This window comes from Manacus candei, unplaced genomic scaffold (genome assembly GCF_025592945.1).
Source record: "Manacus candei isolate 608988 ecotype Guabito, Panama unplaced genomic scaffold, ASM2559294v1 h1tg000085l, whole genome shotgun sequence".
Lineage (NCBI taxonomy): Eukaryota > Metazoa > Chordata > Aves > Passeriformes > Pipridae > Manacus > Manacus candei.
In genome coordinates, this window is record NW_026138133.1 from 962046 (window position 1) to 988643 (window position 26598).

Here is a 26598-nt window from a genome sequence, read left to right on the forward strand (position 1 = left end):
GAACTAAAAGCCTAGACACTATAATAAAATTAATTACAATTATATATTTTTCTTTTTTTTTTTAGATTTTTTTTCTTCTGATTAGCTATTTAGCTTTTATTGTGGATATTTGGGATTTGCTACTCTGTGTCTTTATGGTTTTTATCTAATGAGTAGTTTGAAATGGATATTAGATATTTTAAAGGGAAAGTAGTGGCTATTTATAGCAAAATAAAATCATATAAATTAATTGCATATTGACACAATTAAGAGAGCTAGGGGTTTGTTTTTTGTATTTTGGGTTTTTTGCTTTTTTTTATTTGGTTGAGATTTTGTATGTTTGGTTGGTTTTGGTAAAGAAAAAAAAATCAGCTATTCCTAGTAACTGAGAGGAGGTTTAGCCCCTCCTTTTCTAGAATGACATAATACTGTCAGTATAAAGTGTTGAAAAAGCGTATATCTTGCAAAGTTTACTAAGGCAGAACAGGGTTTGAGGAGTATTATTTCTAGCTGCAAAGAAGTTGACAGGTATTTTGAACTCATCTTTAGTAAAAAGTGGTTATAATAACTTTATATTTGCTTTGTTTGAGTAGGTGAATCCCTTCCACTGAGCTCAGGGAACCAGATAACAGTTAGATTTACTTCAGTTGGACCAATAACAGCTAAAGGATTTCATTTTGTTTATCAAGGTGAGGCAACCTAGAAAAATGTGTACATTTATTCTGTTCATCATCATTCATTTGTAAATCATCAGAGAGAAACAGACTGAGAATGCAGAGGAAAGCAATAGCCTATTAACAATATATCATTGTATAATCTACATATATCATATTCTAATATATTCTAAGTATTTTTATATCACAACACATGTATTTCTACATGTTTTTTCTACTTAATAAGCATAAGAGTAGTTCCAAATTTAAGAAGGCACATACAAAACTGCTGTTTCTGTTTGCTAATCTGATTGACCAATTTTAGATCCATCTGGGTGTTCAAACTGGTTTATCTCTCAATTTAAATGTGAATAACTGTAAATATTATTACCTGTGGGTTAAAAGTGATCTTACTGTATTAAGGTACTTTTCTTGATTTATATTATTTGCCTTTTTATAGATCAAATACAGAAATTGTTATATCTCAATACTTGCAACTCCATTCTTTCATTACATTTAAATCCTGATCTGACACTCAGAATACACATTTAGAAATTCACATGTATAAATATAAATATCTATCTGACTCAAAATGTTATTTTGAAACCCTGTATTAGCTGAGTGTTTCTTGGTAATATTTCTTATCAGTGTCATTTTAGAAAGGTTTTGGTGTGAATATTATGCATTACTTCTAATCTTGGCAAGGATATCTTTACTATGCTCTTCTAAATAGTAAAGTAGACATCAAAAGAATGCAATCTCTATTGTGAAGATTCATTTGGGGATTATGAAAATGTTCTTAACTAGGAAATCATTGAATGTTTCTTCTAGTAGTTTTGAATGTTTGTGGTTCAAAATCTGTATTCCTTCACCAAATCTAAAATTAAGAATCCACAATTGTTTGTATATTTGCAGCTGTTCCAAGAACAAGTGCAACACAGTGTAGCTCTGTGCCTGAACCAAGATTTGGAAAAAGGATTGGAAATGAATTTGCAGTTGGTTCATTGGTTCTTTTTGAGTGCAATCCAGGCTATATCCTCCATGGCTCAACAGCAATTAGATGTGATACGGTACCAAATGCACTGGCACAATGGAATGATTCACTCCCTACATGTGTTGGTGAGTTCTTAAAGCCTTTTAATAGAACTAATTACAGCCTAAAGTGTAGACCATTTTTGTATGTATTTATTCGTTGACATCTGTACAGTATTCTTGCTTACTTTCATTCACTTTCTTCTTCATTCAAGGACAAGTTTTATTCTCCTTTCAATTCTAACCTTGCTGTGACATTTCACAGGTTTCATGAACATACACTGCTGCTATAAATTATATGATAGCTTCTCTTATATTAACATCACTGACAGTCCCTGGCTGTCCTTTAATCAAGACTCAGAAATATTAGTTAGTGCCCTGACTTGCAAGACTAAGATGCTCTCATATTGTAGATCTCTAGCAAGACATTTCAAGTTATTAGAAAGAAACTACTACATTAAAGATTTGGAAATAGTAACACTGATATTACATTACTTGCCAGGAAAGAAACAGTAACATTTCAGGAAATATACTTCAACTGATTCTAGTTATACAAGATTAAAATCTCAAAATTAAATTCTTAAATTAATAAACATTCATTGACATTTATATGCTGATTTACACCAAGTGGAAATCTAGTAATAGTAATGAAAATCCCTACAGTAAAGAGATAAAATTATAATTTCCAGAGGTTTATGTCAAGGGCAAATATGGCATATTTACATGTTAAGTTTTATTAGAGTTTGGGTTGGGTTTTAATATGGAAAAAATCTGTTGTTTAAAACTTAATCAAATTTGGATATCATTTGCACAAACGTTTTTGCAATGCCATCAAACTTTTCCACTTGTACTATGTGTTCCACTAATTAACTGCAAAATACATTAATTTTGTGCAAATTGAATACATTGAAAACTATTAATTTTGAGGATGAAGACATCTGAAGAACTCTATTCTCAACCAAAACAGTAAATATATGTATGAGTTATAGTTACTTTACTTTTCTTGATAGACAACAAATTTTTTTATAAAAATTATTGTAACCCGTTACAAAAAAGGCATTATTATGTTGACTCCAGCATTAAGAAGTACATAAACAGAGTTTTAGGTAATTAGATGAAAATAAAATAAAATAAAATAAAGAACATATTTTCATTCGGTTGATTTTTAATCTTCTGTGCCACTCAGCTGATGGTGCGTGGTAGAGTCAGTGGTTTTCAGTAAAGTAAAAGATTTCCTACAAAATACTAAAATCTTGATAAAGATCAAGGTTAAGTATCAGTGGGGTAATATTTATAAAATATGACTAAACAGCTTTTATACACAAATATTATTTATTGAGACCGTTTCAGCCACAGGAAGAGAACCGTAATTGCTATATCAATAAGAAGATAAAGTATATAGCTGTATTTAATTTATTCTCAGGGATTACAGTTTAATCAATAGAACTGTACTATTTTTCCCCTTGAAATGTATTCCATTTGTTTTTTCAGATATAACAACTTGACAAAGTGTTGAAGTAATTGTTTTGAACAATTGATCACAATATATTACTGATATTTTAACACATGATTTAGTCTATGGAAGAGAAAGCTATCTGCCTCTAAGCAAGTTGGACTAGGAAGGGTTACAGACCACCTTCTATATGAGAATCCCTATGCCAATAGAGGTAATAGAATGCATATGAGGTGAAAATTGCATTAAACTAAATCAGTTTAATAATTGAAGAGGTAGACATGACCATATTAAATTACCTTAATTCTAGTGAATATTTCAATATTTCCTTACAGCTAATAAACATAAAATCATCGAATCATAGAATCATTAAACTCAGAAAAGACCTCCAAGATCATTGAGTTTAACCTTTGCCAAACACCACCATGTCAACTAGATCAAAGCACTAAGTGCCATGTCTATTCATTTCTTGAACACTTCCTGAGATGGTGACTCCATCACCTCGCTGGGCGGTCTGTTCCAATGCTTAGCCACCCCTTCCATGAAAAAATTCTTCTTGATGTTCAACCTAAACTTCCCCTGGCACAGCTTAAGGCCGTTTCCTCTCGTACTGTCACTTGTTGCATGGGAGAAGAAGCAGACCCCCAACTTGCTACAACCTCTTTCCTGGTAGTTTTAGAGAGGGATAAGTCTCCCCAAGACTCCTTTTCTTCAGACTAAACAACCTCGGATCTCTCAGCTCCTCCTCATAGGACCTGCTCTCTAGAGCCTTCACCAGCTTTGTTACCCTTCTCTGGACTTGCTCCAGCATCTCAATGTCTTTCTGGTAGTGAGTGGCACAGAACTGAACACAGGACTCGATCATTCTGTCCGTTCAATTTTTTAAACACTTTAAATGACACTAGCCTTTAATTTATCTGTATAGTTCCAAACAGATTCTATCAATTATATGCCACACAAAATGTGGCTACAATATTATTATTAAGATAAGTTGTATTCTTCCATTTTCTAAATTCTTGTATCTGCAGCTCCTGAAATCCCTTCAGAATTTAGTAGTGATGCACAGAAGTGATACATTAGCTACTAATGGATTTGATAAACCATCTCATCAATCTTTTCCTTCAACTTCTAAAATACCAACAGAATATCTGTATGCAGATTAAACTTTAATATCCTTTGTGCCTGTTAGAGCATCTAATGATCTAGACAAGATGCATTCAAGCTGAACAAGAGAAACTTCATGGTACTTAATGTGTCTGTCCTGTTTCATGCATAACACTTCCATTAATCCATGGACATGGATGTGATGAATGCAGTCTTGCAAGGATTTTGCAAATTCTTTAATGATGAAATAGATCCACAGTCTGTAATAGAATAACTCATACAAGCAGAGAACAGTCAAGAAGTCGAGACTGGTGTTATTAATTATTTAGACAACAAAGTAGCAAAACTAAGAAAGAACATTACCCTTTTTTGTGACACTTCTATCTTTTATACAAATACAATACAGAACTGTTCAAACTTCATTGTTAACCCCTAAAAAATGCCTTATTTTTTGTAAGATTACTAGGAGATAATGGAATGGATTTCGCTTTGTTAAAGGCCAGATAAATAAGGGAGATATAAGTGTGATTCTGTCCAGTAGAAAACTGACTTAATTTTAATTTTTCCTTATTCTTTATTAGTCAAGAAGGTTTTTGAGATTTAAAGTTTTATTTTCCTGAGGCAAATATAATTTTTTTAATGTAGTATCAATTTAAAAAGTTTTCAGCCGTGGTAGCTGAACATTGTATAATCTTTTATAATAACTTTTCTCACTTCTGAAGCTTCGTACTTCTTTTCTTGCCTTATGCATTTCCTTTCAGTGCCCTGTGGTGGTATTTTAACAAAGCGCAAAGGGACCATTTTGTCTCCTGGTTACCCTGAGCCTTATGACAACAATCTGAATTGTGTGTGGAAGATCACAGTACCAGAGGGAGCTGGGATTCAGGTGAGTATACTTGCTATTTGCTTGTTATCATCATAATTAGAACTGCTTTTCCTGATGGACGAGGATGAAAAGATTGTTTATTCACAAATTTTTCGATGTCTTTAACGATTCTTAAAATGGAATTTATTGCACATCTTTTTATTTACACAATGATTAAAAGTTAAAAGATTTTTAAAAATCTTAAAAGATGCACTTGTAACTTTTTACTTAGAAGACAGTAACTATAATTTTAAAATGTGTTATTTCAATAGATCAGTAACTTCTTGTAAGCCAAGGGAAATAAAGAGCCTTCCTATGAATTCTTTTTTGCTCTCCCAGAATTGATATATCTCCTTTAACAGAGTGAAATTAAGTAAGCTGCTTCTGTGCACAAGTTATATATGTTTTCCAAGAAACTCTGCTATTTACTCTATGTTTATGGAAGTTCATTGTGATCTAAAGATGTTACAGTGTTTTTCAACATGAGATGGGAATTGATCCTTTAAAACAGGTTCAGAATTCTCTTTACTTGAGTAGATTAAGAACTTCATTGAACACATAGTAGGAAAGTATCCATTAAGCTAAGTCATGCATATCTCACTCTAAAGAGTTCATTAAAGAAACTGACAGAAATCTGCTTATTGGAAAGGCAGCTGAGGATAATAAATTAGGACTTTTAAGAATTATCTGAACAAATTCCTAGCAAAATGCTACTCAAAAAACCTTGATAGCAAGATGCCGCTCCTCAGTTCAAAACATAACTATTGTAGTGTCCTGGTTCTGGCCAAGACAGAGGTAATTTTTTGCAGCAGCTGTGAGGGAGCAGAGCCTGATCTGTGTGGGTATGCCTAGGAGGTTATTTGATACCGCCTCACATCATTGCTGGGGGCAGGGGAAGGGACTTTCTGGCCTCTGAGAAGAGGGGTTGAGCTCCTGGTCAAAAAAATGTAGTGGAGTAGGAAACTCTTTCACCTTTGTTCATTGTCACAGAGGTCCCAGGTGAGCATTTTTGCATGTGAATCACTCTCTCTTTTGTATACTTTTGTTATTAATATTGTTGTTCTAACTGTTTTCTTTCTCATTGCTATTTCTGGTAAATTGTTCTTAACTCATGATCTCTACAAGGGGCTGGAGTGGAGCAGCTTGTGGTCTTTTAGTGGGAGTATTAAATTGGGGAATATCATTCCTAAACCACAGCCTGTAGCTAACAAATAAAGAACTCAGTTGCTGGAGGTAAAGATTTAATAATGAAAATCAGGAAAACCACTGTTGATAGTTTATTAAAGATTTTTAGTAAATTACATCACAGAGTTTTTAAAGTATTCTGCTGTGTCAGGAAAAGTTTCAAAAATAATATGAGTTTATGCTTTGCTTCTTCATAAGCATTCAGAAAAATCTATATATTTTTGTTTTAAATGACTAAAAAAAGCTTTAAAAAAAATTTAAAAATATAAAACTGTGGAAGAAAACAGAAATCATCACAAATACAACCTAAGTCTATACATGATAATATTTAAGAGTTTAAGTTTCCAAGCTACCAATGTCCATTAACAATCATAAGCTAAATCGGTTTTGAGATTGATTTTGAGGAATACTAATTGATTTAAGCAGTTGACTACCTTAGCAGACAGGATAATTTTTTCTGTGCATTTCTTATACTAGGAGGATAGCTTAGAGGATTTAAATTAGGCATTAATTCAACATCGTGCCTATGGCCATCAGTGTTGTTTTTTAGAAGTGCTTATCTCTTATCACAGACTGCATTAGGTGATTAAATTACTAACTTTTATTTTAAGTAAGGTGTCTAATTTTCATGATATTCTTTTGCTCCAGAGTCATAATTAAAAAATATATATTTATTGTTTCCATTTGTTCTAGTTCTCCCGAGTTTTTTTGACGAGTTAGCAAATACCTTCCTTCATTTGGATTATCAGTTAGAGAAGAAGTAATTCTTTTATACTTGTGTAAAAGTAGTGACAGCAGGGCAGTTTCTTGGCCCTACCCGTATTATTGTAATTAGATCTGTAGAATGTTTAACATTGTTACTGAAGCAGGGCTGTCCTGAAGTGTGATATTTGTGCTTGATCCTTCCAATAGTGTTTGACTGTCAGAAAGACAATGTCAGAAAGATAATGAACCTGATATAATAAACTGAATACAGCTGATACAGGGGCAGTAAGACTGAGTATACATCAGAAGCCGTCATACTATGTTATTTTTCAGAACTTAGCTTTTCTTTCTATCTACTAATAACATAAAAAATGGCAACAGAATTGTTTTGGGTTTGGTTTTTTTTACTGCATGGGAAAGAAAAAAAATGGATATAGATATATAAAAATGTAATTATTACTGTCAAAATCAGTTACTTGTGACCACATTTGAAAACTTGGGTGACTGATTTCTTCCAACCTGAGAATGCATACAAGTGCAGATATTCAAGATACTGTGATAGATAATGCTTTTTTGTTATGTAAATGTGTAAAATATCTGGACATTTTTCCTGACTGATATTATTTCCTCAAAGTAACAAAGGCACTTTCTCATCTATAAAGGAGATAAAATAATATGTCCTTAACATGTATTCTTCTGTGAAATTTGGATATGGCATTTTAGACTACTTAGGTGGAACAGCTCTCTGTGCGTATGATTTCTTTGTTGAATTTACCGAAATATTGTGGTCAGATGTAAATGCTGAGCTGTCCCATATCAAATAAAAAAGCAGACAGTTAAAAGCATATTTAGGTAAATATAAAGTGTGCACCAAAAGCTTCCCTTTGGGCACGTAACTTAAATACCTTATATCAGGAAATTAATTCAACCATAGTTCCTTCTAAGGTTAGGAAAGAAAGCCATTTTGAGTAGATAATTCAAAAAAACTATTACAGACTGACTGCAATCACTGCCCTGAAGGGATGTCTGCCTATTTATTGACCATGTTAAGGCAACTGCTAGTTAGGGCAACTAGCTTCAGTTTCACTAAAACATGTTTTGAATTAGGTGTTTTATGATCAATATAAAAACTATAGTTAGCATCAATTTGTCCCTGAAAACATGTCCCTAAATGCCAGATAATTTGAAATTTGTTCTGAAGGTTTCCTATGTGCCTGTGATCCCCATTCTGTACCTCCTCAGAAATATTCTGACAGAGACAACACCTATAAGTTTCATTCTAAATCCCTTGTAAACCAAACAGACAAGTATCAAAATTTTCTGGGAGACCAGACCCAGTGGGCATCCTCCACGTATCTGAAACATGCCAACAGTCAGGGTCTCTCCAATGCTTCACTTTAAAAAAAAAGAAAAAAATTCTTTGCCTGTAGTACATGACCAATTCCTACAAAAAAGAACAGTATTTAAGGCCCCCATCCAAGAAATAGGTAGCCAAATTAAACATTCCTTTTATGTAGAAGGCCCAAGTCATATATTTCACATAAAAAAATAACTTCATTACTTAGTTTTACTGGAACTGCTGCTTATTTCTTCCACCGAAGCTATTCCATTTTGAGGAAAAAAAAAAAAGGAAGAATAATTGAGGCAGAAGAAATATAATTTCTAACTTAATGATGAAGGTACTAATTTCTGAGAGTGGCTGAGGTTTCATCGTGCTTTTGTCACTCTTTAAAAGCTTTTCAGTTAACAGTTTCACTAAAAAAGTAAAAAACCACCAGACTCTTTCCCCTCCAGGAGAGGAACCTAGTATTTCTCTACTTTGTGAGGTGTAATTTCACTATATGAGAACAAATATATCCTCCTTCTTGAAGTCTTACCACTTTGCATGTCCTTATGAGAGGAAGCATGTTGACACCTTGTCAGGTGAAAAGGAGCAGAAATGAAGAATTTTCTGTCCTACTTGTATTAATATATTTTTTTGTCTGTTAGTGTCCCCCTCCTGGGAGTTCAAAGCCTTTAAAGTCTGTCAGCATCTCCTTAGGGGTAGACCCTTTGTTTGACAGATTCACTGAGATGGACGGGACTTTTGATACCCTATTTCTGGGGACTAGACTTAATAGCAATAGAGAACCTTCTCAGCAAGTTTCTCCTATGAGTTATTCTGCTGTCGATGAGCCTGCTAGCACTGAAAAAAAAAAAAACAACAAAAAATGGACTAACTCTTAGCAGCTCATGAAATAACTTTTATTAATACAAATCTGTGACAACTTATAGGGTTCACGAGATCAGTGATAACATTTAACTGCAAAATTCCACTTAACTAATAAAACCTCAAACCAGAAGCGTGCTCCCCAAAAACAACACAACTCCCTAAGAAGTAGATCACTATAACACCTCAATATAAAACTCAAGCAATCCACCTCCATGACAGACCAATTTACAAAGACTAGTAAAAAATCTAAACACACTCACTAACATAAAGCAAAAAGGAAAGAATATTGCCGCTTCTCACTAGCACAAACTTTAACTCACTAAGACCAAGAAATAAACACTTTAGGGCAAACCACGTACAATGAGTCAGAATACATGATCTAAAGCAATAAAGCACAGTAGTCTATAAGGTATAGGGCAAAGTAAAATTGGTAAGGCAGGGTAAAATTAGTATCTATAAGATAAAGGTCGAATATTGAAGTAAAGGTAAAGGGGAAAGCAAAAAAAGCAAAGTACAGTTAGTCTGTAAGGTAAAGATAAAATATATATAAGGCAAGGTATAAGGAAATAAAGTACAATTAGTAAAAAAGCAAATTACACTTAGTCTATGAGGAAGCAAAGTACAATTAGTAAAGGTGAAAGCAAAGTAAAATATAAAAACGATTGCTCACCCCGCAGCATCTTGAGAAGTGGAAGGAGAAAAGGTAGCTACTCAGTTACCCCCTCAGAAATGACGGAAATTCTCCCCTATTTTTACTCATGTCTGATCTCTTTTCATACTTGTTTTTCTTAGGCAGTTTGAGTGATTATAGTCAATAAACTAATTTTTGGGGTGATAGACAGATGACATAGGCCTAAGGGTCTGCTTCCTGAGTTCCTATCAGGTAGGATGTTTGTGAAGAAAGGCCATGCAATCTCCATACCATTCCATCCTTTGTTGATCCTATCAATCTGTTGCTAGGAAGTCTCACCCAGGTACTAGGGTCTTTCCGGAGGCCATCAGGAGTCTCTTTGTCCTTTTTAGTGTAGCCTTATCACCTTACAGTGGGTTTCTCAGAATATCCCTTCCAGGTGCTGGGGGTCTTTCCAATAAGCGCTGAGGACTGTCATTGTGGCCTTAAATTGGTCTATCACTTTACAAACCTCTGGAAGAAATGAAGTGACTATTCTGCCTTTTGTTTGTAGCATTCTAGTGACTGCTCCTCCTCAGGGGATGAGTCAGTGATGAAGGTAACCAAACACAGCAGGTTGCTCTTACCTGGAGCAGATGAAGAAGCATGCATCAGGATAGGACTGGTTTATTCGTGGATAAACTACAGAGAAACTAAAAGTGCAGGAATTGAAGATATCATGTTTTGTCTTCTCCTCAATGTCCTCCGAACGAGGAAATCATATTCTAAACCCATGTGATTTTCACAGTTGTCTGACACTTGTCACATGATTTACAGTTTGAATTGGCAATCAAATTAAAAAAAAGCTGTCTTTTTATTCACTTAATGGTGATTTTCCATTCTCCTTGATGAGGAGAGCAAGACAGCTTTTCATGACTGAGAGCAACAGAGGCTACAATTTAGAGTCTTCGAGCTTGAATGCAGAGAGGAAGTTTGTGTTCTTTACCTCACATTTTTCTTCATAGGTGCAAGTGGTGAGTTTTGCCACAGAACACAACTGGGATTCCTTAGACTTCTACGATGGTGCTGACAACAATGCTCCAAGGCTTGGAAGTTATTCAGGTGACTGAGAAGATTTTACAATAAGTGGTTCATAGATTCAACTCTTTATTGTAAACACACAGCTCTTTCTGGTTCTTGTGTGTGTGTGTGTAAGTGTGCACAAGCACAATGTGTGTGTTTGCTTCTCCTGTAATTTGCTATAGGTAATATTTCTCTTTTAATCAGTCATCACTTAGCAGACTTTCGTAGAGCTATATATTTAAAAATGTTAGAAAGGAAATAACATCAGAGACTCCCACACTAGATCTCTATTAATCTATTTTTTTCCCAGTCATATAGTAGGGTCCAAAAACACAAACCTCAAAAATAGGTTTCTCTTGAAATTTGACATGACAAAAGGATGCATTGTTTATCCTTATTTTAGATAAAGGAGACAGTTCTGTTTGCCTTACTTTTTCTTGTTTTCTTTTGTTTTTCTTCATTGTACTTCATACAGGTATATGGTATGAGATCAGAGATGATAATATTGTCTTGTGCTGAAACACAAATAAATATTCACATTTCTAAGAACAGTCCTACAACATATTTTCAGAGCTGCTTGATATATGTGACTGTTATGTTTAAAATTATTCCTGTTACAGGATTTGCTCTTACTTTTAAGAAAACCCTAGTGAATATTTCTCCTTTCGTGGATAAAAGCATGTGATATAAATTTATAGTAGACTTTACTTGTCTACAGTTCATGTCTCTGATATTGTGGTGCACTGAAAATGTAATAAAAGTTTTATGTGGACAGGTGTTTGATAGCATCCATGATGACAAAATGTTGTGGAATTGGTTATGTGACCTATCTCTCTCCCTTCCATCCTCTCCCACCTCTTTTCCCCACTTTTCCTCTCCTTCACTCTATACACATACATACACTTATGTATGTATTTATTTTGGTTTCAATAATGTTTTGAATTCTCTTTTCAGGAACAACCATACCTCCACTTCTAAACAGTACATCAAATAATCTGTACCTAAATTTTCAGTCTGATATCAGTGTTTCAGCTGCTGGATTTCACCTTGAGTATACAGGTAATTCAGAAATATCCAATTAATAAAGAGTGCTTGCTGGTTGTATCTAAACTATATGAAATAGGAATATTTAGGACTATTGCACAAAATGAGCTTTCTTTCTGAACGACTTTGTCTCAGCTGACTGACAGGAATTCTGGCAATCACTAATAGTTTGTTGCAGATTTGTGGGTGTCTCAGTCTGGAGAGACTAGACTGTTTGCTAAAGAGGGTGAGTTGTGAGGTAGACCAAACTCCTCTCTCTCTGCAATTGTAATGTCAAATTAAGGGGCTTTACTCGAGGAAAATGTGGAAAAAACAGAAGAAATAACAACCCTTTATTAAGAAATATATGAATGTTGGCAAAAAAAAAAAAAAAAGAAAAAAAAAAAACAGTAACACCAAACAAAACAACACCAGCAACAACAACCACAACAACAAGTCTAAAAGAATACTCCTCTGTCCTTTAACACAGTCCTAATTGCGGCCTGCAGGGGGCGCTGTTGGGCCGCTGGAGCTGCAGGGCCTGCAGTACCTGGTCACGGTCGGCAGGGGGCGCTGTAGGACTGATGGAGCTGTAGGACCTGCAGTACCTGGTCACGGTCGGCAGGGGGCGCTGTGGGCTCCGTCAGTCACCCGCGGGAAGAGGGGACCGGAGAGAGAGGTCCCGGACCACGAGGGGAAGCCGAGAAGGAGATGAGGGGGGTCCTCGCCTCCGTGGGGGCGACAAGGAAGGCAGGCAGCACACTCCCACGGGAACTCACCGCTGTCTCAAGTGGCGAAGACTCACTGCAGTCTCAGGTGGTAGTGTCTCCAAAAACTCCTCCTCCTCTCCCGCGGGCAAGCAAAAACTCTCCGATGAAACACAGCGGCTCCGGCGGGCGGGACAGTCAGACAGGTTGAAGCCAGCAGGATGGGAGGGCGAGCCCCCCCCAGGATTAACAGCCAAAACAAGCTAGACCTCCGGTCCCCCTCCCCAACGAAAATGCCTGTCTGCACCCCAGAGAGCCAGCCACACACCCACACTGCCTCTCCCCTCCCAGCCAGAGTCTCCACCAGCCCCGCCTCCGTGCCTCTTCCTTATCTTTTCTCCAAGATCGGTCGTTAACCCAACCCGGCTACATCTTTGGTAATGCTAATAACCTCCCTCCCCCCACTCACTCCGTTTCTTCTCCCTTGGAGTGGGGCAGGGGGAAGGAAAATTCCCCTGATTTCCTAATCTATAACATTATCCACCCCTAATTTTTCTTCCCCATGCTGCCACACTTATTAGGTTAAATCTTTGATCCTCATACGTACATGCAGTATTCCAACTATATACTCATCCACTAGTAGGTAGATACACATACAGATACAGGTGCAGGGTTACATACAGATACAGTTACAGCCAGCTCACCCCAGAGTAAGGTTTCCCTGAGGTATGCACCGAGTTTCTCCATCTTCCTGCATCACCCACCAGGTGCAGCCGGGCCCTTGGGCAAAAACAATCCCACGAATGGGTTTGTCTTTGCTCGAGGTAGGGTCAACCCAAACCTTTTTTCCTAACACACCCCTCGCGTGAATCACGGGGACCTTATCTCCATCCACGGTGTGGAGGGACTCTGACTGGGCAGGGCCGGCTCGGTTGATGGAACCTCTGGTGTTAACTAGCCATGTAGCCTTTGCTAGATGCTGGTCCCAGTTCTTGTCTGTCCCTCCACCCAACGCCTTCAGGGTGGTTTTCAACAGTCCATTATGTCGTTCAACTTTCCCTGCGGCTGCTGCGTGGTATGGGATGTGGTACACCCACTTGATGCCATGCTCCCCTGCCCAGGTGGCAACTAAGCTGTTTTTAAAATGAGTTCCGTTATCTGATTCAATGCGCTCTGGGGTACCATGTCGCCACAGGACTTGCTTTTCAAGGCCCAGGATGGTATTTCGGGCAGTAGCGTGAGGCACCGGGTACGTCTCCAGCCATCCAGTGGTGGCTTCCACCATAGTAAGCACATAGCGCTTACCTTGGCGGGTTCGTGACAGTGTGATGTAATCGACTTGCCAGGCCTCCCCATACCTGTACTTACTCCAACGTCCACCATACCATAGGGGCTTGAGTCTCTTAGCCTGTTTAATGGCAGCACAGGTCTCACAGTCATGGATAACCTGGGAAATAATGTCCTTGGTTAAGTCCACCCCTCGGTCTCGTGCCCATATATGGGTGGCATCTCTGCCCTGATGGCCTGAGGCATCATGAGCCCACCGTGCTAGGAACAACTCTCCTTTGTGCTGCCAGTCCAAGTCCACCTGTGACACCTTGACTCGTGCGGCTCGGTCTGCCTGTTCATTGTTGCGATGCTCCTCATTGGCTCGGCCTTTGCGCACATGGGCATCTACGTGGCGGACCCTCACAGTGAGCTTCTCTGTTCGGGTAGCGATGTCTTGCCACGTATCAGCAGCCCAGATGTGTTTTCCCCCGCGTTTCCAATTGGCCTTCTTCCATCTGTCCAGCCATCCCCACAGAGCATTGGCTACCATCCACGAGTCAGTGTAGATGTACAGCTTTGGCCACTTCTCCCGTTCTGCAATGTCCAATGCCAGCTGGACTGCTTTGAGCTCTGCGAATTGACTTGATTCTCCTTCTCCTTCAGTAGCTTCTGAAACTTGTCGGGCGGGGCTCCATACAGCTGCTTTCCATTTGCGCTTCGTTCCTACAAGGCGACAGGAACCGTCAGTGAAGAGGGCGTAGCGTGCTTCTTCTTTCGGTAGTTTATCAAATTCTGGAGCTTCTTCAGCCCGTACCGCCTGCTCTTCTGCTTCCTCATCTGCTAGACCAAAACTCTCGCCTTCCGGCCAATTTGTGATGACTTCTAGGATCCCAGGGCGATTCAGATTTCCAATACGGGCACGCTGTGTGAGCAGAGCGATCCACTTACTCCATGTAGCATCAGTGGCATGATGTGTGGTGGGGGCCTTTCCTTTAAACATCCAGTTCAGCACTGGTAGTCGAGGTGCCAAGAGCAGCTGTTCTTCTGTGCCAATCACCTCAGAGGCAGCTTGTACTCCTTCATAAGCCGCTAGGATCTCCTTCTCTGTTGGGGTGTAATTGGCTTCAGATCCCCTGTAGCTTCGGCTCCAGAACCCAAGTGGGCGACCTCGAGTCTCACCAGACACCTTTTGCCAGAGGCTCCAGGAGAGACCTTTATTCCCAGCTGCAGAATAGAGTACATTTTTCACATCTGTCCCCGTCCTGACTGGCCCAAGGGCTACAGCATGTGCAATCTCTCGTTTAATCTGTTCGAATGCCTGTTGCTGTTCAGGGCCCCACTGGAAATCATTCTTTTTTCGGGTAACCAGATAGAGAGGGCTTACGATTTGACTGTACTCCGGGATATGCATCCTCCAGAAACCTATGGCACCCAGAAAAGCTTGCGTTTCTTTCTTGCTGGTTGGTGGGGCCATGGCTGTGATCTTATCGATGACTTCCGTCGGGATCTGACGACGCCCATCTTGCCATTTCACCCCCAGGAACTGGATTTCTCGGGTAGGTCCCTTAACTTTACTCTTCTTTATGGCAAAACCAGCTCCCAGGAGGATCTGGATGATTTTCTTCCCTTTCTCGGAAACCTCCTCTGCTGTGTCCCCCCATATGATGATGTCGTCAATGTATTGCAGGTGTTCTGGAGCCTCACCCTTCTCTAATGTGGCTTGGATCAGCCCATGGCAGATGGTGGGGCTGTGTTTCCACCCCTGGGGCAGTCGGTTCCAAGTGTACTGCACGCCCCTCCAGGTGAAAGCGAACTGCGGCCTACACTCTGCTGCTAAGGGAATGGAGAAGAATGCGTTTGCGATGTCAATAGTAGCATACCACTTCGCTGTCTTGGACTCCAGTTCATACTGGAGTTCCAACATGTCTGGAACAGCAGCACTCAGCGGTGGGGTGACTTCATTCAGGCCACGGTAGTCCACAGTCAGTCTCCATTCTCCGTTAGACTTACGCACAGGCCAGATAGGACTGTTGAAAGGTGAATGGGTCTTGCTGATCACCCCTTGGCTCTCCAGCTCACAGATCATCTTATGGATGGGGATCACAGAGTCTCGGTTTGTCCGGTACTGCCGGCGATGCACTATTGTAGTGGCGATTGGCACTTGCTGTTCCTCGACTTTCAGCAACCCTACGGCCGAAGGGCTCTCCGAGAGGCCGGGCAGCGAGTTCAACTGTTTAGCCTCCTCGGTCTCCACAGCAGCTATTCCAAAAGCCCATCTATGTCCCTTGGGGTCCTTGAAGTACCCGTTCTTGAGATAGTCAATGCCCAGGATACATGGGGCATCTGGACCAGTCACAATGGGGTGTTTCTGCCAGTCTTTCCCGGTCAAGCTCACTTCAGCTTCAACTATGGTCAACTCTTGAGATCCTCCAGTCACCCCCGAAATGGAAATAGTCTCTGGTCCCACATGTCCTGAGGGCATTAACGTACATTGAGCGCCAGTATCAACCAAAGCCTGATATTTCTGTGGGTCTGACGTGCCAGGCCATCTGATCCACACAGTCCAATAGACACGGTTGTCCCGTGCCTCTACCTGGCTAGAGGCAGGGCCCCTCTAACACTCGTCTTCATTCTGCCAGTCATCGTTTTCCTCTTGTGAACGTCGACGGGAGGTGCCCTCTACCGAGTCAGATCCCTGCCCGCAGGATACTGGTACGGCACTCACTTTCGCAGACTTCCCCTTTTCTTTCTCTTTCAACTCTTGTACTCGGGCTGCTAGGGCCCGGGTAGGTTTCCTGTCCCATCGTCTCATGTCTTCTCCATGGTCACTTAGGAAGTACCACAACTCAGTTCGTGAAGTCTGTCTGTTCTCTCTAGCTGAGGGGCGTCTGGTTCTCACTGGGGCCGTATGGAGATTGTTTCTCTCAATCTTCTCTTTCAACCCTGTAGTTAATTCCTTGAGCTCATTAACTATTGTCTCTACAGAGGAGATACGGGCCTGTATCGGTCCTCCGATCATACTGTCGTACAACCGAAGTTTATTTATTACAGACATCACTGGCTCCCGCTTCTCCCCAGCCTCCAGTGATGTCAGGTAACCTTTATGTATGGACGGCCCCATACGTGTAAAGCTCCACCACATCTGTGGTGTACACTTAACCTTGTCAGGATCGTTGGTAGGTTGCCCATCCCCCCCAAACAGTACTTCTAGCAATGCCATTTCTCTCAGCCGTAGGATTCCTTCTTCGATGGTCTTCCAGCTCTTGGTGTGATGATCTGCCTGCAAGGAATCTCTGTAAATGAACCTCTCTCTCACACCATCCACGAGCCGTGCCCAGAGAGACAGGGGCTTCGATTCCCTCACAAACACCTCCTCAATACCCACATCTTGGGCAATGGACCTCAGGAACCTCGCTTCACCACCATCAAGGTTTACTGCATCACCTGTAGAGTCCCAAACTCGGATCATCCAGGCCAGAACGGGCTCACTCGGACGACGAGCAACATCTGCCCGTAGATTCCGGAGGTTATTATACGATAAAGACTCAGTGATGATTTCTGTCTCTGGAGCAGCTGCTTGTGAGGACCCTGCCTCTCCATCATCGTCAACTAGGCGAACTGATTTGGCTTTACATTTCTTCCTGTGGATAGTGGCAACCTCCGTTGGTTTAGTCTGCCCCTTAGTTTTTTCCTTATCCTGAGTCACCTTGATATTAGGCATCTTGTCCTCGTCTTTTCCTTTCCCCTGGGAATGCTGCACCATACCAAGCAACTTCCTGTAGGCAATGGCCAAGACCCCGCATGCAGCTGTCACCTGCTTCTCCATGGATCCATCACGACCCCTCTCCCTCACAGCTTTCATTATTTTTATAGGGTTCAGGAGTTGTTCAAGGGTAAGTTTCCATGTCATGGGAGCTGAGCAACTTTCTAGGAATTTACCCATGTCCTCCCATAACCCACGCCACTCGAGGTTTTCCACCCCTGGGTCAGGCTCCTGAACGCCTTCTCGGTAATTCTTGGCCTTGGCTTGGTATATCAGGTATGCTATAGTGGCACAATTTAGGATGAAAAGCCCAACAATTGAAATGTCTCGGACATCTAAAAATGATTTAAACTTCCCAGAGGCCATTGTATCGTATCCAAAAGGGAACTGAATAAAAGGTTGGGCGCGTGCATTCCCCTGTGTGTCTCCATAAGAATGGGTACTATTATCCTTAAAACCCCAGAGGAAGCAGCTTAGGCTAGAGCAGTAGTGTATCCTTGAGGATATGTTCCGGATGAAAATCACAGGTGCTGAATTTGCCGTGTCATATACCCAATGCACAAACTCAAAAGTACTTATTGCAATGTAAGTACTAGTATGCGAACTGAAACACGTTGACAGGTGGGACAGGTATCTTGGCATGGTCATATGCCAGAGGAGAGCAACAACCCCTAACATCATGGTGCCTACAAATTCAAAAACGCGTGTCAATCACACAAAGGGTAGTTATTCTTTTTCCACCTTTCCTCTTTCGGGCCCCACGTTGGGCGCCAAAAATGTCTCAGTCTGGAGAGACTAGACTGTTTGCTAAAGAGGGTGAGTTGTGAGGTAGACCAAACTCCTCTCTCTCTGCAATTGTAATGTCAAATTAAGGGGCTTTACTCGAGGAAAATGTGGAAAAAACAGAAGAAATAACAACCCTTTATTAAGAAATATATGAATGTTGGCAAAAAAAAAAAAAAAGAAAAAAAAAAAACAGTAACACCAAACAAAACAACACCAGCAACAACAACCACAACAACAAGTCTAAAAGAATACTCCTCTGTCCTTTAACACAGTCCTAATTGCGGCCTGCAGGGGGCGCTGTTGGGCCGCTGGAGCTGCAGGGCCTGCAGTACCTGGTCACGGTCGGCAGGGGGCGCTGTAGGACTGATGGAGCTGTAGGACCTGCAGTACCTGGTCACGGTCGGCAGGGGGCGCTGTGGGCTCCGTCAGTCACCCGCGGGAAGAGGGGACCGGAGAGAGAGGTCCCGGACCACGAGGGGAAGCCGAGAAGGAGATGAGGGGGGTCCTCGCCTCCGTGGGGGCGACAAGGAAGGCAGGCAGCACACTCCCACGGGAACTCACCGCTGTCTCAAGTGGCGAAGACTCACTGCAGTCTCAGGTGGTAGTGTCTCCAAAAACTCCTCCTCCTCTCCCGCGGGCAAGCAAAAACTCTCCGATGAAACACAGCGGCTCCGGCGGGCGGGACAGTCAGACAGGTTGAAGCCAGCAGGATGGGAGGGCGAGCCCCCCCCAGGATTAACAGCCAAAACAAGCTAGACCTCCGGTCCCCCTCCCCAACGAAAATGCCTGTCTGCACCCCAGAGAGCCAGCCACACACCCACACTGCCTCTCCCCTCCCAGCCAGAGTCTCCACCAGCCCCGCCTCCGTGCCTCTTCCTTATCTTTTCTCCAAGATCGGTCGTTAACCCAACCCGGCTACATCTTTGGTAATGCTAATAACCTCCCTCCCCCCACTCACTCCGTTTCTTCTCCCTTGGAGTGGGGCAGGGGGAAGGAAAATTCCCCTGATTTCCTAATCTATAACAGTGGGTTTGGGGTTTTTTTTTTCCTTCCCAGCTGTGCAGTTCCCTCTGCTTGTATTCATTCTGGTGTCTGATCTGCATAATTGTGTCATGGTTATTTCTTGTCAGTTTTACTGTATGCAAATCCCATACTCTGGTTGTCTGATTAGCCAGCTGGAGAACACAGCCTTGCAAAATTGCTACCTGATCACTTGTCTATAACTAAACATTAATTATAGGTAGAATTATCCTGCCATTTCCTTGAAATGCAGGTACTCTCTCAGCTACTTACAACTTTGGGTGGGGAAAAAAAGCAGGAAGTTATGAAAATGAAATAAAATAAGACCAAATGTAGTAAAAGTGAAAATGCACCTTTGTGTTCCTATATGTCCAAATAATATGTGTAGTGTACTATCTGTGTGCAATTTTCACCTCTAAAAAAAAGAAAAAATTCACAGTATACTATTTATAGTATTGGTCCATGCTGAGAACAATAACCAAACATGCATGTATGGATTTATGCAGAGGTGTATGTGTATGAATCTGTACAAAAGTAATGTTTTCTGTGTGAATGTTTAAACCCAAAGTATATGTTGAAAATTTCTGATTCAGGAAATAATATTGATGTCCCTCAGTGGATACCAAATTAACCAGTAGCTCAATGAAATATGCTATTCTACAAGATAAATGAAAAGTAACTTTTCATAGAATCACACAGAATCACAGAATCAACCAGGTTGGAGAAGACCTCTGAGATCATTGCGACCAACCATTGACCTAACACCACCTTGTCTACTAGACCATGTGGATGTGCCGCATCCAGTTTCTTCTTAAATACCTCCAGGGACGGTGAATCCACCACCTCCATGGGCAGCCCATTCCATTGCCAAATGACTCTCTCTGTAAAACATTCTTCCTAATGACTAAACCTCCCTGAGGTTAAGACTCTGCCCTCTTGTCCTACTGCTGGTTACCTGGGAGAAGAGACCAACGCCCACCTGGCTACAACCTCCCTTAGGGAGTTGAAGAGAGTGATGAGGTCTCCCCTGAGCCTCCTCTTCTCCAGGCTAAACAGCCCCAGCTCCCTCAGCTGCTCCTTGTAGGACCTGTGCTCCAGTCCCTTTACCAGGCTCGCTGGCTGCCTTTGGACCTGCTTCAGCACCTCAATGTCCTTCCTAAATTGAGGGGCCCAGAACTGGACACAGCACTCGGGGTGCGGCCTCACCAGTGCCAAGTACAGAGGCAGAACCATTGCCCTGGTCCTGCTGGTCACACTGTTCCTGATCCAGACCAGGATGCCACCTGGGCACACTGCTGACTCATGTTCAGCTTCCTGTCAATCCAAACTCTCAGCTTCCTTTCTGCCTGACTACTCTCCAGCCACTCTGTCCCCAGCCTGTAGCGCTGCAGGGGGTTGTTGTGGCCAAAGTTCAGGACCCGGCACTTGGCCTTGTTGAACCTCATCCCATTGGAATCAGCCCACCTATCCAGCCTGTCCAGGTCCCTCTGCAGGGCCCTCCTGCTGATGCCAATTTATGCCCCAAAACAAGGCGCGGAGAAACTGCTCAGAGACAGAATTTCAGTCTATAAGCAGGAGGTATTTATTTCACGGCCGGGGAGCAGCCAGGTCGCCCTGGACAAACTGCTCCGACTCGAGAAACACACAATCCAACTTTTATACACCTTTTACTAAGCAATTACATCATATATTATGAATATTCATTACATTGCAACATCTGCTTTTAATATTCATAACAGGTGGAGTTGAGGCGGAGTTATAGGCGTGGTCCTTAATTTGGGGAGAACTTCGGTGGGAGTTCCGGTCTTTCTTCATCATGAGCCTCATGTCCTTTTCATCATCATCCTCCTAAACTTTTGAACCTTTCCTAATTTGGGTAGCTTCCTTATGAATTTGGCAGAGAGTTTTGGTATTTGGCACTAATACCTAATTTCTTGGCTTGTCCCTCTCTTTATCTCTTTGGTTTCCTCTCCATATGCCTTTTTTGTGTGTGCTAGCATTTTCTGTTCATGTTTATGATCTTCTGTGTCAGGGTGTCCTGTACCTCAGTGAATTTATTGTCTCCGCTTTCCTAATACTGAATTCTATGTGCTTTGCTAAAGCTTGCATCTATATTTTGTGCTTAACTCTTTATATTGCTTAAATTCGCTTTTCAGGTGTTACCTGGCTTCACTGCCTTCCAGCAGATCAACACTCCCCCGCAAACTTGGTATCATTTGCAAATTTGCTGATGGTGGACTCAATCCCCTCATTCAGATCATCAGTAAAGATATTAAACAGGATTAGGCCCAACACTGATTCCTGGGGGACATGGGTAGTGACCGGCTGCCAACTGGATGCAGCACCGTTCACCACCACTCTCTGGACCAGGCCCTCCAACCGATTCTTAATCCAGCAGAGAGTACCCCTGTCCAAGCCATGGGCTGCCAACTTTTCCAGGAGCACCTTTTTTCCTCCTTATATACCAGTTTTTCCAAAATAATATGCCACTTGCTAGTCCACAGACAACTGCCAGGACCCAAGAGCTCCCTAAAACTTATCAATACAGTGTGCTTATATACAGTGTACAGAGAAGTTCTATGTGAATCTAAACCCACATTTTACGTTTCTTAGAACGTTCTCTGCTTTTCTCAGCTATAGGTTTGGATTCTTGTCCTGAACCACAGACCCCAAGCAATGGAATCAAAATTGGAGACAGATACATGGTTGGAGATGTGGTGTCTTTCCAGTGTGATCAGGGTTATTCTCTTCAGGTAAGACAAGTTTCCAATTTCAAATTTCTTTTAATTGTTTAACGTGGTTATGTTTACATCTGTCAGTATAAAACAGACAATGAACCCTTTGCGAATTTTAAACCCACGATGAGTTTGCAGGACTGGTAGGCTTTTCTGCTAGATATTAAATTAGCAGCTATCCAAATATACACATAGAAGCTCCATCAGAAATGTATGGCTTTGTGCTTCCTCTGCATTAGTGATTATAAGTTATCATCTACTGTTGATGGCATCTTTGGTACTCATAGCTGAACCATGAAGTGTTGGCAAAATAAGTTTAATCACTTTTGAACAATTAACAATAGTTGTCTATGCGCAGGGCAGAAAAGAAAGAAAGTAAGGAGTGGGAATAAGAACAAAGGCGAAAAATTGTTTTTCTTAGTGAATCAGATAGTGTCAGTTATTTTCTTTCAGTAATATCTTTAGGATTTTTATCCAAAAAAATTATCAAATAGGGGTGTTTTTTTTCCAAGCAAATTTACTATGTCCTTGCATTAGCAAAAGTTATAACTGGGGCAATGTAGTGATTGTAAATCATCAATAGGAATATGTCTGCCTATAGGAAAGACCTGGAAAATATTTTCTAAAATTTGTACAGTTACACTGTAGAATCAGATCCCAAACTGAGTATTGTTTTCTCTTGACGCACTCTCCCCCAAAAAACTTGTGTGACTCTGCAGATTCTACAGTGTCCCCTTCCTCTAGCTCTTTGAGAGCCAAAAAGAGAGAAAATAATCACATTACCTATGCATAGCAAAAAGAACAGTTTTTAACAGGGGGAAAATAATTTGTATATAACAGCACATGATTAACGACTAATGGAGTTATTGGTGCCTTTGAAGCAAAACAGCAAAAGGAAAAGTTAACTTCCTATCTTTCTTCATGAATATCAGTCTCATCTGTAACACGTTGATGAGTGTCAGACAACTAAATGAGGTTTTAAAAATGCTAATCATTTCAAATATGTCTTTTACATAATTCTCTGAAGACCTAAATACTAAGTTCATGTGTTCTGCATCAAAAATAGAAATTGAATTATACTTTTTGACAACAAAAAACCAAACCAACCTGCAGTTTATGTATAGTGATAGAAGCTAAATACACTTGTCTGCTTCCAGATTTCAGCTGCCATTTGGATTTGGAACCTGTATCACAGTTTCCCCTTCAAGATAGAATTCCTGGTCATGCCTGTAGATTTCTAGCATTCCAAGAATAACTGAAATAAATGTTCTGTGATTGCAGCTCTGATAATGACTATTGAAATTTATTTCTTATGTTGCCTGATTTTTACTGGTCATTCTTGGGAAGAATCTGATGGATTTTTTTTATTCTCTGCTTTAATTCCACACTTAAATACAAGTTTGTGAGCGGATAAGCCACAGTAAATGGGTGAAATAAAGAAAATAGACTGTGCAAACACCCATGTAAAGCTTCTTCCCTACATATTGTTTTTCTGGCTTGTACAGTGTGACTATATGGTGTTGGAAGATATCCCAAGGACAGTTTTCTCTTAAGATTTTCTATTTTTTTTTACTGTCACTGGAAGACAATTACAATTATATGAGTCTGATGAACAACACAGATGGTGTCCCTATTACAATTTAAGATGTAAAGTCAGCGGTGTATAATTTATATAGTTTGTGTCTTTTATCATGTTCAACAAATAAAGCAAATCAATACTATATAAATATTGCTTCAGTTAGACCTTCAGTTTCCAGACCCTTGGTTTATACTGAAGTGTGTACAGAGGCCAGCTGGATATTGCTATACTTTTAGAAATAATATAAATGGCATAGACTCAATTATCTAGTGGACTTACAGTCACAGTCTTCTCTGTTATATTGAAGGTATGAAACAACTCACAGTGTACAGTTATTGTTATACTTTTGGGTTTATATATTTTGATGATGTATTAAATGATACATTATTTTTGTTGAGATATTAATGTTGTGCTGTATGCTGTATATTTTTATATGAATTAGCACATATTGTGTCATTTTAGGGACATTCACATATCACTTGTATGCCTGGACCAGTAAGAAGATGGAATTATCCAATTCCAATATGTTTAGGTATGTTCAGTTTACATAATGTTTCTTAAATATGCCAGAATGAGAAAACCAGAGAACACAAAATAGATACATGTAGGGGAAAGAACAGGGAAAACTGAAATAATTAAATATGAAAATGGTCAAATTAAACTAAAGGTTATCAAAGGTTATCTCAAACTTATATTGGCAAATCTTTTCTGAAATGTCCAAGTAGGAAAAGAAAGAAGTATGTTGTCCCTTTCAATCCAAACTGTTCTATGGTATGATTCTATATGTTTAGCCAGAATCTATCATCAATTCATTATCAGAATTGAGACTTCCAGAGACCCTCAAAAGCATAGGTAATTTATTTAGGACTCATTTCCCCAGAAAAATGATGGCTATTGTAGTAGATACTAAAATAGAAATAACATTGCATTTTCATCTCTAATGGGTTCAACATAGGCATGTCACATTATTTGTCAAGTTATATTATATACATGTCCATATTAATATTACTGAAAAAAGCACTGAAAACCTGCCATAAATGGAAATGAAAAATCTGAAGTGTATTTAAATGTACTCTCTTTGCATGAGGAATAAATGTGAGGAATTTAAAACTTCTAGTTGTATTCTCTTTCACTGCATAGAAATGCCTTTTTGTTTGGGTTCCCTAACACTAAAAGTTATCACTATTTTTAGCCTTGAATGTATGGAAAACAGGATCCTGCTCATTAAAGATTTTCTACTTTGCTTTTCTTGAAGACAGATTATATATCCTCTAGAGCAGCCTCAGATAATCCTGTTCTTAATCCTGTGGGGTGTTAAAAACCTCCTATGAGGTACTGAGCTCCCTCAGTTTAGAATTTATAAATATTCAACAAGATTGAGATATTTGTAAGAATTTTTTCAGGAGTTAGTCTTCAGTTTCTGTCATTAAGCATTAACATATGGTTAGGAAGTCTGATATTATAATTGCACTACTCCTGGTAAATTCTGAAGACAAAGACACTGTGCTGAAATTTTAGGAAGTTTTCTTCCCCTTTACTTTCCTTCTTTTTTGCAAGTAATGATTTTTACTTGTGTTTCAAATGATGTAGCAACTTTTACATGGACAAAGCTGTTAAACAAAAATTCTGTTTATCATAATTAACACCTTTAAATGTAATGTGGAAATCTAAGTTACTTTATTCACTGATGTCATGCCGTAAAAAAAATATGGATTTAGTTTGATTTCTGGAAGTATGGGTGTGTGTACCTTTTCTAAGTCTGTTCATTTTATCTCATTTTTAGAACAGTAGGATACAGATGCAGTTTTTAAAGGGCCTCTTCAAACACTTTGAGTACAGAGTCTTTAAATTAAGTTGTTATATTATTCAGATGCTCCTTTACAAACTGATGTCTCAGTGCTGCTATGAGCTGATCTGTACCTCTTGCCTGTCACAAAGACAGTTCACGCAGAGTGCAGAGTAAACATTAGGACAGTGAAACTTGTGAAGGGTCTGGAGCACAAGTCATATAAGGAGAGGCTGAGGGAGCAGGGGTTGTTTAGCCCTGGAGAAGAGAAGGGTCAGGAGGAGGCATTTCAGATAATTTCTGGCTGCCCAGGATGGTGCTGGAGTCACCATCCCTGTAGGTGTTCAAGAAGTGACTGGACATAGCACTTAGTGCTATGGTCTAGTTGACAATGTAGTGATCAGTCAGAGGTCGGACTAAATGATCTTGGAGGTCTTTTCCAGCCAAAATGATTCTATTCTCTTGTCAGGTGCACATGTTCCCTAAGTTAAAACCTAGTCAATTCAGATACCTGTTTTTAAAGTACCTACTTGTAAATTACTTTCTTATAGATATTTAGTGGTAAAGGAATATTTGTACGTTTTTTGAAATATAAACCTAGCTATTATTATATTATTAATGTGATGAGGATCTTCAATGCTCTGGATTAGTTTTTAACTCATTTCACTCCTCTGAAAAAGGTCTTTGCTTTTTTTTTCAGCACAATGTGGTGGTGGCATGTCAGACTTCAGTGGAGTGATCCTCAGCCCTGGGTTTCCTGGCAACTATCCTAGTAGTTTGGATTGCACATGGACAATAAAGCTGCCTATTGGGTTTGGTATGTGTTCCTTCATAGATTAAAATTGGTCAGGCTTTTTTATGAGTTCAAAACACTGAACATAGATTTTAAAATATTGTTAATCTTTATCCTATCAAAAACCAAAATTAATTATAATTCATTTAAAGAAGTTATCAAAGCCTTAAAAGAAAGATATAGAATAGAAAAGCTACAAGGTTCTTGTTTTTTTTCATTTAACATGTGCCATAATTTTCTGATAAAGACAAAATTG

At 40.0% G+C, this 26598-nt stretch overlaps 1 protein-coding gene across 4 annotated transcripts in view; it reads left to right on the plus strand.

Moving 5' to 3' along the window:
• Positions 1–26598, plus strand: part of CSMD3 (CUB and Sushi multiple domains 3) — a 619378-nt gene that overhangs the window by 487334 nt on the left and 105446 nt on the right. For all 4 annotated transcript variants that reach the window (XM_051812144.1, XM_051812141.1, XM_051812142.1 and 1 more), the window contains 8 exons: positions 573–668; positions 1548–1751; positions 4983–5107; positions 10824–10920; positions 11836–11940; positions 22084–22202; positions 24226–24295; positions 26250–26366. In XM_051812144.1, coding sequence (XP_051668104.1) covers positions 573–668; positions 1548–1751; positions 4983–5107; positions 10824–10920; positions 11836–11940; positions 22084–22202; positions 24226–24295; positions 26250–26366 — 933 coding nt within the window. The remainder of the gene's footprint in view (positions 1–572; positions 669–1547; positions 1752–4982; positions 5108–10823; positions 10921–11835; positions 11941–22083; positions 22203–24225; positions 24296–26249; positions 26367–26598) is intronic.